The sequence below is a fragment of the Microtus ochrogaster genome, chromosome 5 (assembly GCF_000317375.1).
Source record: "Microtus ochrogaster isolate Prairie Vole_2 chromosome 5, MicOch1.0, whole genome shotgun sequence".
Taxonomy (NCBI): Eukaryota; Metazoa; Chordata; class Mammalia; order Rodentia; family Cricetidae; genus Microtus; species Microtus ochrogaster.
Window position 1 is genome coordinate 95,832,818 of NC_022012.1, and position 13,186 is coordinate 95,846,003.

Consider the following 13,186-nt stretch of genomic DNA (forward strand, 5'->3'; position numbering starts at 1 on the left):
CACATGTCCTTGAGACATGATTGAGCATCCTTTGGATATATACCCAACAGTGGTATTGCTGGGTCTTGAGGAAGGTTGTTTCCTAATTTTCTGAGAAATCGCCACACTGACAAACAAAGGGGCTGTTCCAGCTTGCATTCTTCTTAGCTAACTCTTACATATCAATTTAACCCATTTCTATTAATCTGTGTATCACCACAAGGTCGTAGCCTACCAGCAAAGTTTCAGCACGTCTATCTCCAGCGGCGGCGGCTCCATGACGCTCTCCGACTCTGCCTTCTTCCTCCCAGCATTCAGTCCAGTTTTCCCTGCCTACCTAAGTTCTGCCCTATGAACAGGCCAAGGCAGTTTCTTTATTCATTAATGGTAATCACAGCACACAGAGGGGGCTCCCACATCACCTACAGGATATCTACAGAAAGCAAAGTAATGTCACCATGGGGAAACTATATATACTGTAGAGAGCTCCCTGGCTCACCTGTTCAGCTTAGGATCTTCTGACTCTACAGTGGTGTGAAAGCAAAATGAATTCTGTTTTAGTTTGGGTTCCAACATTTTGTGGGCAAGCAGTCTGAAGCAGGATACTCACATGCCCTCTGGGACGGTCATTTGACAGTGAACTGTTGCTCTGACTGGTCAGGAGTGTAGGTGTAACAAATGCATTTTCAATGTAGGGTGCTCTTCAGTTTACAGTGAGGTCAGCAGGATGTAACCACAATGTAGGTGGAGGAGTGGAGGAACACAGTCCAAGATGGAGTCGTGTAAGAATTTTGAGTGCTGGGACTAGAGAGATGGTGTGGTGGTTAAAAGCACTGATTGCTCTTCCAGAGGACCTGGGTTCAATTGTCAGCACCCACATGGCAGCTCACAGCTGTCCGTAATTCCAGTTCCAGGGGATCTGACACCCATGGCAAACACATAAAATAAAAATACATGAAAAGAAGAAATATTCTTAACAGAAAAAAAGAATTCTGAGTGCTTGTGAGGAAACCCCAAGAAAACAAGTCTTGTGACCTCAGTTTCTTCAACACCTGGAGCTGTTCCTGGATTATGCTTCCGTGTTCCTCCCAGGTGTACTGGATAGGAGCGCGCTTATCAGATTATTCATTCCCACTGGCTATTGTTATCTGTTTATGGGCCTCTATAGAAAAACATGTTTTTACCTCCTGCAGCTTGTCCTCGTGTTTATACACAGCTTGAACTCCTGAGAGATTTACTCATGTGACCTTTCTTAACCCTTAAAGTATGAATTGTCTGATGTTTCGAATGAAATTGGCTATTGCATTAGACTTTAGTCCACCTCATCTTTAGGCTCCATTCTTCCAGGTCCTACTGCCTTTACAGTGGTAAACAGAGGAGCATCTGTATTTTATGACAACATTGCTTCTCCTGTCTGATTTCCATAAACAAAACTGTTCCACAGATGTGACTTCCTCTATAACTAAAAATGCTCAGTAATGTATTTAAATTTTGACAAGTTGTTCTGAGCGTAAGTGTTGGGACCATTTGGAGTCCTGGCCTCCAGCTGCTCTTCCTTGCTAGAGATCTTTACTTTCCTTCAGAATTGAGTTACTAAAGGCTGTGTCAAAGTTGTTTACCAGCTCTGCTTCACTAGCACGTGTTGCCTTGGCCTTGAGGATCAGAGGATAAGGTTTTCACCTGTTGGCTCACTTGACTGTTGGGTATATAAGCCTCTGTGAATATAAGCTATTGAATATAGGGCTTCTTACCAGGGACTAGAGGTCCGTGTCTCTGTCTCCCTGTCTGTGTGTCTCTGTATGTTTCAACCTTCATCCCCTTGCCCAAAGCTCGCAAACTGTATGGTAGCGCATAGAGCGCAGACAGGCGTTGTGTGCTGCACACAAGTATTTCCAAACACATCATATACTTTCCTCCCTTCTTAAACAGGCTTTGCCCTGGCTCGCAGATTTGATTGCACATTGGATTCTCCTGAGAGCCTGGGTCTCCCAAGATTTTCTGATAGCTGCCTCTTGGATCTGGCAGCATGGACACTGGAAATTTTCAATGCTCCCAGGTGTTTGGAATGGCAGAAATGTTGGACATTCTGAAAAAGTAATAGAATAATGACATAGGTCAACCTTCTCACCTTTGAGGGTACATGATATTGAGACCTTGACTGTGACTGACCCTAGGGAGGCATGACAAGTGCTGAAAGAGAGTGACTATGCCTGAGGGTTGAGAGGAGGGCACAGATGCTTAAGAATCCAGGGATAGACCCTGCTGTATTGTGGAATGCACCCACTCTTCAGGCCTAAAATCCATCTGATGAGAAATCAGGAGTAAACATTTAAATAAATAAATGCTGCTGCTTACATTTTAGGGGCAGTGATCGTTTAGAAACCAGGTATAAAGAAAAGATGGGAGTCTTGATAAGATGCAGATAGAATAGTGAAAGCTTTTTTTTGTAAGTTACAGTCCAATATTAAAAGATTCACTGTTGGAAAGACATCTTCATCTACATATATATATATATGTGTGTGTGTGTGTATACATATAATTTTAATTAATGTGGATGTATTTTGTGTATGTCAGAACATGTTCAGGCTAGTGAAAACAAAGACAGAAAAGGATGTTGGGTTCCCTGGAACAGGAATTACATAAGGCGGTAGGCTTCTCAACGTGAATCCTGAGAGCCAAACTTTGGTCTTGTGCAAATGGAGCAAGAAAATTAGCTAGAAAATTTTCTCTTTAGGCCCCTCCACAAGACCTTTCTATTGCCTACTTTTGCCATTGAGAAAAAGAATGAGAAATAAGAGCCATCTTTGGTTGATGTTTCAAGTGATGTCTAAGTATCTTCAAAGGTGCCTGCACAGATAGACCCAAGGAAATCCTTCAACTCGATGAGCCCAGGAGAGCAAAGATCATTGCTACAAGAAGAACTCTCAGTCTAGATAACCTTGATTTATTTTATTATGATTAAAAAAAAGGAAAAAAAAGACAAATTCACATGATGGTTGAATAACAGCCATAAATATGGAGTGTTTTCAGCTACACACTGCTCTGTGTGATTTGTAGACATTTTAGAAAACATTCTTATGTAGAGGTGAGTGAAGGTGATTGTCAGTGACGCTGGTAGCAAAGTTACAATTGCATCCCTATGGATGTGTATCTGACACTGAAGCCCTGGTCAGATCCCTTACAGTCTAGAGTTGTAGAGAGGTTAGTCCTGGACTACTGTGGTGAACCTTAGATTCTAGAAAGGTGACCGCCTTTGGGACCCCAGAAAAACTCTCTCTTAGTGGCCACTAAATCCTGGTAGTATTCAGAGAGTAATCAGGAAACACAGAAATTACACACTTGCTGTGACTTAAAAAAAAGAATTCATTAGAATTAATTAATTAATTAATAATGTCATCTTAGGTACTTCAAACCTCAGACACTGGTCGGGAAGCCATTGTCCTCTAGCATTTTCTTTTCTTTTAAGAAAAAAACCCCAAAAACTGAAGTGCTTGTTTGGCTCCTACGAGTTACAGTCAAGTTTCTCATGACAGTTTACCTTAAATTCTAGGACTTTCTAGAATCAAGGAAACAATGGTCTTCAGTACTGGCCTTAGCCCCTGATGACAAGGAGGCTACAAGGTATGACCTTCAGATGGCAAAGGATGGAGAGCCCCTCCTAGGGGATGTGGTCCCCTCCCCTAGGCAGTCTTCTCTCTCTAAGCTCCCCAGTCCTCTTTACAGAAGCAGGAGGCCCTAGACCACCACTCCAGCCAAGGAGTTCCCACCAGCAGGCAGTCACTGTGAAACAGAGAGTGGCTGACTTCGGTCTCTGGGAGGTCCATTCTTAGGCCACTGGGGCCGAGCCTCCCTTCTTGAGGTGATTCTTGATGAAAGTCCCCAGGGCCACCAGAGGGATGCACATGGTAGATGAGGCCACCAGCAAACCGATGACAGCTAGTGCATATGGGGGGTAGTCCTTGGTCACCAGCTGCCCCTGGGAGAAGAGACTGAGCATCAGGGGAAGGCCCCCTCTTGTTGCGTCCAAGAGAAGTGTTCACCCAACTCTTCTATGAAGGGGGAGATGCTGAGCAGAGAAGAGACTGTGCTGCTAGACTACCTGCAATTCACAGCAAGCCTTCGGAGAAACCATGCCCATTTTCTCTATATTTCATAACGAAAGATAACTCTGACTTTTTCAAATGTATATGTGGGAAGCTCTCCAAGAAGAATGTCATGGAAACACTCCTTCTAGTGCCTTAGTCTGAGGCTCTACATGTAATGTAACCTTTAGCACAGATTAGAACTTCCTGTGGTCATAGAAATGCTCCGTATAAATATGTCTAGTGTGGCATGCCAGAGGAACTAGTATTTCTAGGGTACGATCCCCTGAGGTGCTATGGGTGACTCTTACTCTCTCCATGAATCATGGCTAACCACTTACAGCCCCGTTCTGCTGTATTAGACTGAGCATCTGCGAAACATCTCGATGAAGTTCCCATGCTGTCACCTGTGACCTCCCCACACCACAGCAATGGTTCCCTGTGTTCTGAAGTGACCGTGGGTTCTGCCCTGTTCCCCAGCCCTGCAGGAATATCAGGTACCTGAGTGGCATCCCAGGCTTGGTACTGTAGTGTTCCTGTGATGATATAGTCACTCAGGTAGAAGATAAAGAGGCCGATGATGAGCAGTGGACTCACAAATGCCCACATGGCCTTCCAGTACCAGTTGAGGGAGCGGCCGGCCATGGTCTGAAGGTCATTTTCAAATCTATTTGGACCACAAGGAGAGAACATAGGCTTATTCATGCTCTGGCGGGAGGGGGTCCAGTTCACATGCCCTCTTCCCTTAGGAAGATGCTGTCCTGATTATTAATGATATGTGAACATGTCCCCGGACCCATCTGATCCTTTCCTTGGTGAGGTGTTGAGGTGAAGGAAAAGGGCTGAGGCTCCCTGAGGGAGGATGACCATTAAAGAATGGTCATGGGACATTTCCCCGGTGTGAGCTTTCAGAGGTCCCCAGGTGTGGACCAGAGGCTACTTCCCAAAGAAGAAGAGAGCAGGGTACATCGGGGAGGGAAATGCCAGTCTTCTCAGTCCACAGGGCTAGGGTGGCTGACAATTCTCGTATCTAAAATGGGCATGCCCACTGAGGAAAGATAATTTTCGTACGAGTGTGGCCCTGCAGCATCTCTGCCCCATGAAGAAGTCAGGGTCTGCGGTCTCTTTACCTCTTCAGCCCATATATGTAGCACACAGCTATGGTCTCCACCAGCACAATGAGCAGCAGGGACAGGGTGGCTGCATAGTCATTGAATATGTCAAACCAGTAGTTCCCGGACTCCATGGTGAACACCATACCAATGGCACAGTTGATGAGGCACACCAGACCTGGAACGCAAGATCACTGTTCATCTCTCTGAGTCTCCCTGTCTTTCACCCCACATTTAATGTCAACCAGAGCCACAGGTCTCTAGATGTACTTTGGAGGCTGGGTTCACCCACATGAGCTATAGGAACTATTCTGCAGAGGAGTTCACAGCAGGGAAAAAAAAGGTCAGAGTGTTGTTCTTTGGATGACGTCATGGTTTAGCATCTGGAGATGTTGAAGAGTTCAACAACTTGGCCCCAGAGACTATGGGAAGTAGACCAAGGGTATGGGGGCCCAGATAAGAATAGGCTTGGTAAGAAACTATGGTTTACTTTGGTATCACATGCCAGACTCTGGTTATGTATCAGACCAGATTAAGTCTCCAAGGTAGTAGCCAGGAATCCCTTTTATACCAGGATGCCAAGGCTTAGTGATGCCAAGTAACTGCCTAAATAGCACAACATGGCAGAGTCAGTATTTGAGCTCTGACCTTTAGCTACCAATCTCTCCAAATTTTCTTCCAACTCCCTAGGGCTTTCCATGATGTGTTTGAGTTTATAGTAGTCCTGCCCTTTCCACTGCCACACCGTATAACGTCAACCACTGAATGCCCCGAGAGGCTCACCTCAGGAGGAAGGATTAAGTACTGGTTTAGGAACTGTATGCACATGTAATGTGGACTGCAGAGACCCAATTTTAGAAAAGATGCCAAGTGCTTGGCGACTCGGAGGAAAGGGGAAGAGAGCACTTTCCACTTGATGGCCAGAATGTGTGATCAGATGTGGCACTTTTTCATCTCTCCTGGACACAGAACCATCAGAGGCAGAGGTGGCTGGATACAGGGTTCTCATGATCCTGGCTGAGTGGGGTGTTGATAAAGTTAAAAGTGGGTATCCATAATGGGAAAGGCTGATTCCTTCACCAACAACCCAAAGGTTCAAACAATATACAAAGTGGTGTGTGCTCTTACAACGATGTATCAGATGGGATCAGGGGCTGACAACTGCTGCTAACAGTTGTACAGATCACCAACAGGTTTTAAGTGTCAACAGCAGGCCCAGATTGTCCTTTCCAATGACTTTCAGGAACAGAGATAAAAACTAGTAGCGTTAGAAGTCAGGGCAGGGTGATCTGATTGGGTGTTTATTGCCTGGAGCATGTGTGGAAGGAGCTCCTTCTGCTGTGGGAACAGTTCATGCACATTAAAGCAAAAACAGATGTGGGCTTTCAAAGCCTGTAGGCCTTCGTGTGCAGGTGGGAGAGTTGTGCTCTCCTCCCCTTCCTTGGAGCCTTTAGCACTTGGTATCTTTTCTGAAACTGGGTCTCTGCAGTCCACATAACACATCATAACACATGCACACACTCCTAGATCAGCCTACCCAAAAGAGGCTGTAGTGAGTTCTTAGTCCAGCTCCCAGAACTGAGTATCATACTGTAGCTGGAGCACAGCTAGACTCCTACAGCCCTTCTGGAGCTGCCTCAGAAGCACATGGCTCCTGAGGAAGCCCCCCCACTGGTTGTCTTGCATTTCCCCACCCACCCATGCCCTGCCTCCACTGCCTGGTGTCCTGACCTGAAATGGCCTCCTTGGGCAGGTAGCTGGAGATGACCTTGCTGTCCGTCAGAGGGGTGAGGATGGCCGCTGTGTTCCCAAGCATGCTTCCCATACCCAGCATCAGCAGCATGAAGAAGTAGAGCACTGACCACAGCTGGGACACTTCCATGTTTTTAATAGCCTCAGTGTAGACGATGAAGGCCAGGCCTGTGCCCTGGACAGCCTGAGAGTAATTAAAAGACAGCAGTTACACACCTGAGTCAAAGGGGACAAGAGGTGGAATGTCATAGTTTGACGGTGAAATATCCTTCACAGGCTCATGTGTTTGAACAGAATGTCATCCCCCACTGTTGAACTTTTGGAGGTGTGTATAACTTTAGGAGTTGGACTCTCACTAGATAAAGTAGGTCATTGGGTACATGTCTTGAGATTTTCAATATTTTCAATAGTTAAGAGTCACAGTATCATGATCCTATTGTCATTAACTCTACAACCTTTCTCCATCATGATAGATGGTAATCTCTCACTCTGAGAAGCAAAATAAGCACCCCTCCCCAACCCTGTTAGTTTCTTCTTGTAAGGTATTTGGTTACAACAACAAAAATTTAGTATTGACTATGTAAGTAAGCTCAATGTAGTTCCAGGCAGGCTCCAAAGCTACAGAAAAACCCTGTCTCAAAAAACAAAACAAAACAAAACAAACAAACAAAAACAAAAAAACAAAACAAAAAATAAGTAAGCTCAATGGCATAAACACAGTGGGAACAGGCAGCATTAGGAACAGATAAGGATTTGATGACACTTGTGGAAATTTTAAAATGAATATTAAATATTACAAAGCAATGGTTTCACTATTGCCAGGAGCCATCTATTCTAAACAATGTCAGTGCTAGAATACTCCCTACTAGAATAGTCTGATCTCACTTTCCTACACATGGCTACCACTGAAACTGCCATATCATAAACATTGGAATAAATAACTTTGAAAAAATAGTGTTTTCAATAATAAACATAATTATTGGCTTAAAAGGTCACTATAATGTTAATGTTAGATTAGATATGGTTGAAGAGAGAATTAGTAGGAAGGGAGGTCTATCTCAGGGTAAATTCTGTTCAATCGAATATAGTTTGACCTAAAGATACACTTAAACTGGGATGATGGTGTCTATGTACATAGTGAACCTTAACCTAACTTGATGTGTAGCAAACTTTGATTTTTATAACAAGATGTCAAGATTCAGATGACTGCTGAATCTCAGACAACCACATCAACCCATCTTCTGCAAACCAGACAGCCAACTGCTTAAAAAAAAGCAAATATAAATTTTATCCAACTGAGCAGTCTGTATCCTTCATTTCCATTTGTAATTTTATATACATTGGTGTTTTGCCTGCATGTATGTCTCCATGTGTGTGTCAGATCCTCTGGAACTGGAGTTACAGAAAGCTGTGAACTGCCATGTGGGTGCTAGGAGTTGAACTCGGTCCTCTGGAGGAGCAGCCAGCGCTCTGAACCACTGAGCCATCTCTTCGGTCTCCTCATTTCCATTTTCTATGTATCATTTTATTATATCTATATCTATATATCTCCTGTACATGTGAGGGTAGAACATTCTGAACTTCATTTTGCCCAGTATGCTTTTCAACTACAGAATCAAGCCAATTTAGATATAAAAGTGACTTGCTATTAGATTCTGTCTTTCTTACTTTTCTATTGTTGTGACAAAATGCCATGACCAAGGCAACATAAAAGCAGGTGTTTAATTTGGGGAACATGGTTGCAAAGGTTTGGAGTCCATGACCCTTGAGGGGGGAGAGGATGACAGGCAGCAGGCAAGCAGACATGGTGTTGGAGCATGAGAGCTTAATCCCTTTCTGCAAGTAGGAAGCAGAGGGAACTAACTGGGAATGCCCTGGGCTTTTGAAACCTTAACCCCCTGCCAGTGACATCTCCTCCAATGACGTCATACCTCTCAATCCTTCCCAAACAGTTCCACCAACTGGGGACCAACTATTCAAACACATGCTCTTATGGAGGCATTCTCATTCAAACCACTACATTCTACTGCTTGACTGTCAAAAGCTTGTGGTCATATCATAATGTGAAATGACTTTAGTCCGACTCTAAAAGTCCTCTTCGTCTTTCATAGTCCCAAATCAAAAGTCTCTTCTGAGACTCAAGGCAACTAATTGTAACTCCTTGTAATATCAAAAGCAAATTACATACTTTTGATATACAATGGCACAGACTATACATTACCATTCCAAAAGGGAGGAATGGGAATATAGCGAGACAATACTGGACCAAGGCAAGACAGATACCCAGCAGGGTAACTCCAAATCCTGTGGTCTGTATCTGGTGTCAATGGGCTTAGCTGGTTCTTCCCTTCCAGGGTAGCTGACTGCATCACCTTTCTCTCTTGGTTCGGCTCCACTCTTCTGGAAACACTGTTTCCACTGAACCTGTATCTGACAGGTATCTCCTGTGATTCTGGCATCTCCAACACCTTGGGGTCTCCAACACAATCCAGGCTTCATTTTCATAACTTCATGTATGGCTTGGCTTCTCTGGGATTCCATGCAGGGATTCCCCTGTCACACACCTGGCCTCAGAGGCTTTTCTTAACTGCAGAGGAAGATTCCACAACTCCTTTACTCCTGTACCCTTCAGGACTCTAAAGCCAGAACTACCTGGCCAATGCTGCCAAGTTCAGCCATTTGAGTCAGAGCCTATTACCCTCTTGAATTATATTTTCATAACATTTTCCTGGTTTCAGGTTTTTAAAAGTAGCAGAAAATTCCTTAGACATTTCCTTTCTACAAATTGCAGGATTAGCTGGGTGGGGTCTTGCCCTGAGGGCAACACTCTCTTTATTACATTTCACATCAAGCCTCTCCTTAGCTCTTTCAGTATGGATGCTAAATTTCTTGGTGCTTTTTTCTCCTCAAACGGTACATTTTGTATTTCTTTTTGTCCCGCTTATTATTTTTCATTGTAGCCCCATATAAAATGATCAGTAATAACTATGCAACAGGGTTAACATCAGGTTGTTTTGAAATCTCCTCTGCCAATAAAATTAGTTCAAATGTTTCAATTTAGCCTCAGGCAGAGTTTTAGAATAAGGGCAGAAAGCATCCAGTCTTTGCCAAAGTACTGCAAGAATGGTTTGTAATTCTGTCAGTAATATTGTTCCCTTCTGAAACTTCTTGAGCTGAGCATCTATAATCCACACTGATCTCAGCACTACTGCCCTCCAAGATCCTATTAGGATGCTTCATTCAGCCCTGCTTATATTATTCAACAGCTTTCCTAATCCAATGTCCCATAGTCTTCCATATTTTTTTTTAAAACAGCAGCATGGTCAGGCCTGTCATAGCAATAGCTCACTGCTTAGTACCAACTTTTGTCTTACTTACTTTTCTGTTGTCATGACAGAACTCTATGACCAAGGCAACTTATAAAAAAGAAAGTGTTTAATTTGGGGCTCATGATTGCAGAGGGTTAGAGTCTATGACCACCATGGGGGGAGCATTGCAGCAGGCAGACAGGTAAGCATGATGCTGGAGCAGCAGCTGAGACCTTACATGCTTATCCTCAAGTAGGAAGCAGAGAGAGCCAACTGGGAATGGTCTGAGCTTTTGAAACCTCAAAGCCCACCACAAGTGACATACCTCCTCCAAAAAAGTCACACCTCTTAATCCTTCCCAAACAGTTCTACCAACTCGGGACCAAGTGTTCAAACATATGAGCTTATGGGGAAAAATCTCCCTAAACCAGCACAGGTTCCCTTTTAACAACATAGATGGGAGTTGAAAGAAAACTAGCCAACCAGTCAGTCATACAAATAAAACCATGATATGAAGACTATAATATATAAACATTATATAAAAATTATGAGAAGTGTGGAATAGGAAGGAAAAGATTAACATAGATCCAAATGAAGACTTTCAAGGAGAAAAGACAGAGACCAAGGCAACATTTAACAAATAATATATGTGAACTTGTCAAAAATATCTATAAATCCAGCAGGTTTAATATTATTTAGGCTCAGCCTAGATTAGATAATAAAAACACATCCATACTAAATTCACTAAATATGCCAAAAACAAAGGGACATATTTAGTGAATTCAGAGAAAGAACTATTCAGTACACAAATAAAAGAAGGGTGGACAAGACAGTTCAATCAGTACAGAAACCTGAAGTGTAGGCTTTAACTTACGTTCAATCTCTGGAACCCATGTAAAGGCAGGAGAGAATTGACTCTACAAAGTCGCACTCTGACCTTCAAACATGTGCTATAGCACACACACACACACACACACACACACACACTAGCAATTAATTTAAAACAAAATAATAAAAGAAAAATTCAGCAGCAACAATTGAAACCAGAACTATAAAGCAAATAGTACCAAAATGTTGAGAGAAAATAACTGTTAACCTAAAAAACTCTACTCTGGGGACAAGTTCTTTAAGGAATAGGGCCCAGGGCTGGAGAAGGGGCTCAGTGGTTAAGAGCACTCACTGGCTTCTCTTTCAAAGGAACTGGGCTCAATTCCCAGTACCCATAGCAGCTTACACAGGTTTGTAACTCTGGTTCCAGAGATTTGACACCCTTTTCTGACTTCTATGGGCACTGGGTAGGCACACGGTGCATGTATATACTTGTAGAGCAAATACATACAAAATAAAATAATTTTTAAAAAGATCACGATAATATATTGCTGGGCAGTGGTGGCACATGCCTTTAATCCCAGCACTTGGGAGGCAGAGGCTGGGCAGGGGAATCTCTGAGTTTGAAACCAGTTTGGTCTACAGAGTGAGTTCCAGGAAAGCCAAGGCTACATAGAGAAACCCTGTGTTCAAAAACAAACAAACAAACAAACAAAAAAGGAAGAGAGAGGAAGAAAGAGAGGAAGAAAGAAAGGAATGAAGGGGCCAAATACATGGAAGCAAAATCTAATAAAGTTTACTGTTCTTAATACTTGCCCTGCAAAGCATGGTGGCACACACCTTTAATCCCAGGACACAGGAGACAGAAGCAGGCAGACCTCTGTGAGTTCAAGACCAGCCTGGTCTACAAAGCTAGTTCCAGGACAGCTAGGACTGTTACACAGAGAAATCCTGTCTTGAGCCACCACCACTCCTCCAAAAAACAAACAAAAATAAACAACAACAACAACAACAACCAAACTTGCCTTATAGGGCGATTTTTTTTTTTTTTGAGACAGTGTTTCTCTGTGTAGCTTTGGAGCCTGTTCTGGAGCTTACCCTATAAACCAGGCTGCCCTCGAACTCACAGAGATTCACCTGCTTCTGCCTCCCAAGTGCTAGGATTAAAGGCATGCACCACCACCGCCTGGCATAGGACAATACTATTAAATAAGATTTATTTAGTTGTGTGTATGTGTCTATGTGCATGTTTGTGTGACATATGTGTGCAGGTGGTCTCACTCTGAGACTCCTGGAAGTGGGATCACTATTTTTGGATTGAGGTCGAAGTAAGAGCCAGCGGCTGGTTGCTTTGCTTCTCTGACCTTCAGGTTGAATCCCAATTTCTCTCTCTGAGTTTTTATTAATCGTGCTTCACAGGTGCCCACAAGGCCAGAAGAAAACATCATATTTTCTGGAGGTGACTCTGAACAGCTTGACAATGTGAGCATTGTGAACTACACTCAGGTCTCCTGGAAGAACACCACGCTTTTGCAACTGCTGAACCATCTCTTCAGCCCCACAAAAAGGTATTTTAAAGTTAACTCCTCTCTCTCAAAGACAGTTGGAATGCAAGAAAAAGTATAGGACAAATAAAATTGAGTGTGTGTGTGTGTGTGTGTGTGCGCGTGCGCACGCACGAGTGCACACCTTGTCTATCCTTGGGGCTAGGACTTGAACTCAGGGCCGTGTGCATCCTAAGGATGCAGCATTTGGCAAGTTACAAAAGTTACAAGTCTAAAACGCCTGAACTGCATAACAATCATATCTAAGATAGAAGAGTGGAGCCAGGTCTGGCAAACACCTGTCATCCCAGCACTCAGGAGGCAGAGGTGGGAGACCAGGATGTTAATATCATTCCTCTGTCTTTATAAAAGCAAAGCCAGGGAAGTTAAGAGTCTAAAATTTTTACATTGTTTGAAATGGAAGTAAAGATACTCTCTAACATTAAGCCATGTTACGTTAAACATTAGTGAGAGATTTCAGGAAGAAGACATAGAAGTTCAAATTTCAAACAGTAGAGGATATGGTAGAAAAGAAAGAAATAAGAAAGAGAGAATGGAAGGAACAGGGGAATAAAAAAAAC

At 43.3% G+C, this 13,186-nt stretch overlaps 1 protein-coding gene across 1 annotated transcript in view; it reads right to left on the minus strand.

Moving 5' to 3' along the window:
• Nucleotides 1-2,909: 2,909 nt before the first annotated feature.
• The window catches only part of LOC102002727 (sodium- and chloride-dependent transporter XTRP3A), a 39,483-nt gene continuing 29,206 nt past the window's right edge, over nucleotides 2,910-13,186 (minus strand). The window contains exons 8-11 of the mRNA XM_005348164.3: nucleotides 6,905-7,109; nucleotides 5,192-5,351; nucleotides 4,563-4,728; nucleotides 2,910-3,955 (exon numbers count right to left, since the gene is read on the minus strand). Of these exons, the coding sequence (XP_005348221.3) occupies nucleotides 3,806-3,955; nucleotides 4,563-4,728; nucleotides 5,192-5,351; nucleotides 6,905-7,109 (681 nt within the window). The 3' untranslated portion in view covers nucleotides 2,910-3,805. The remainder of the gene's footprint in view (nucleotides 3,956-4,562; nucleotides 4,729-5,191; nucleotides 5,352-6,904; nucleotides 7,110-13,186) is intronic.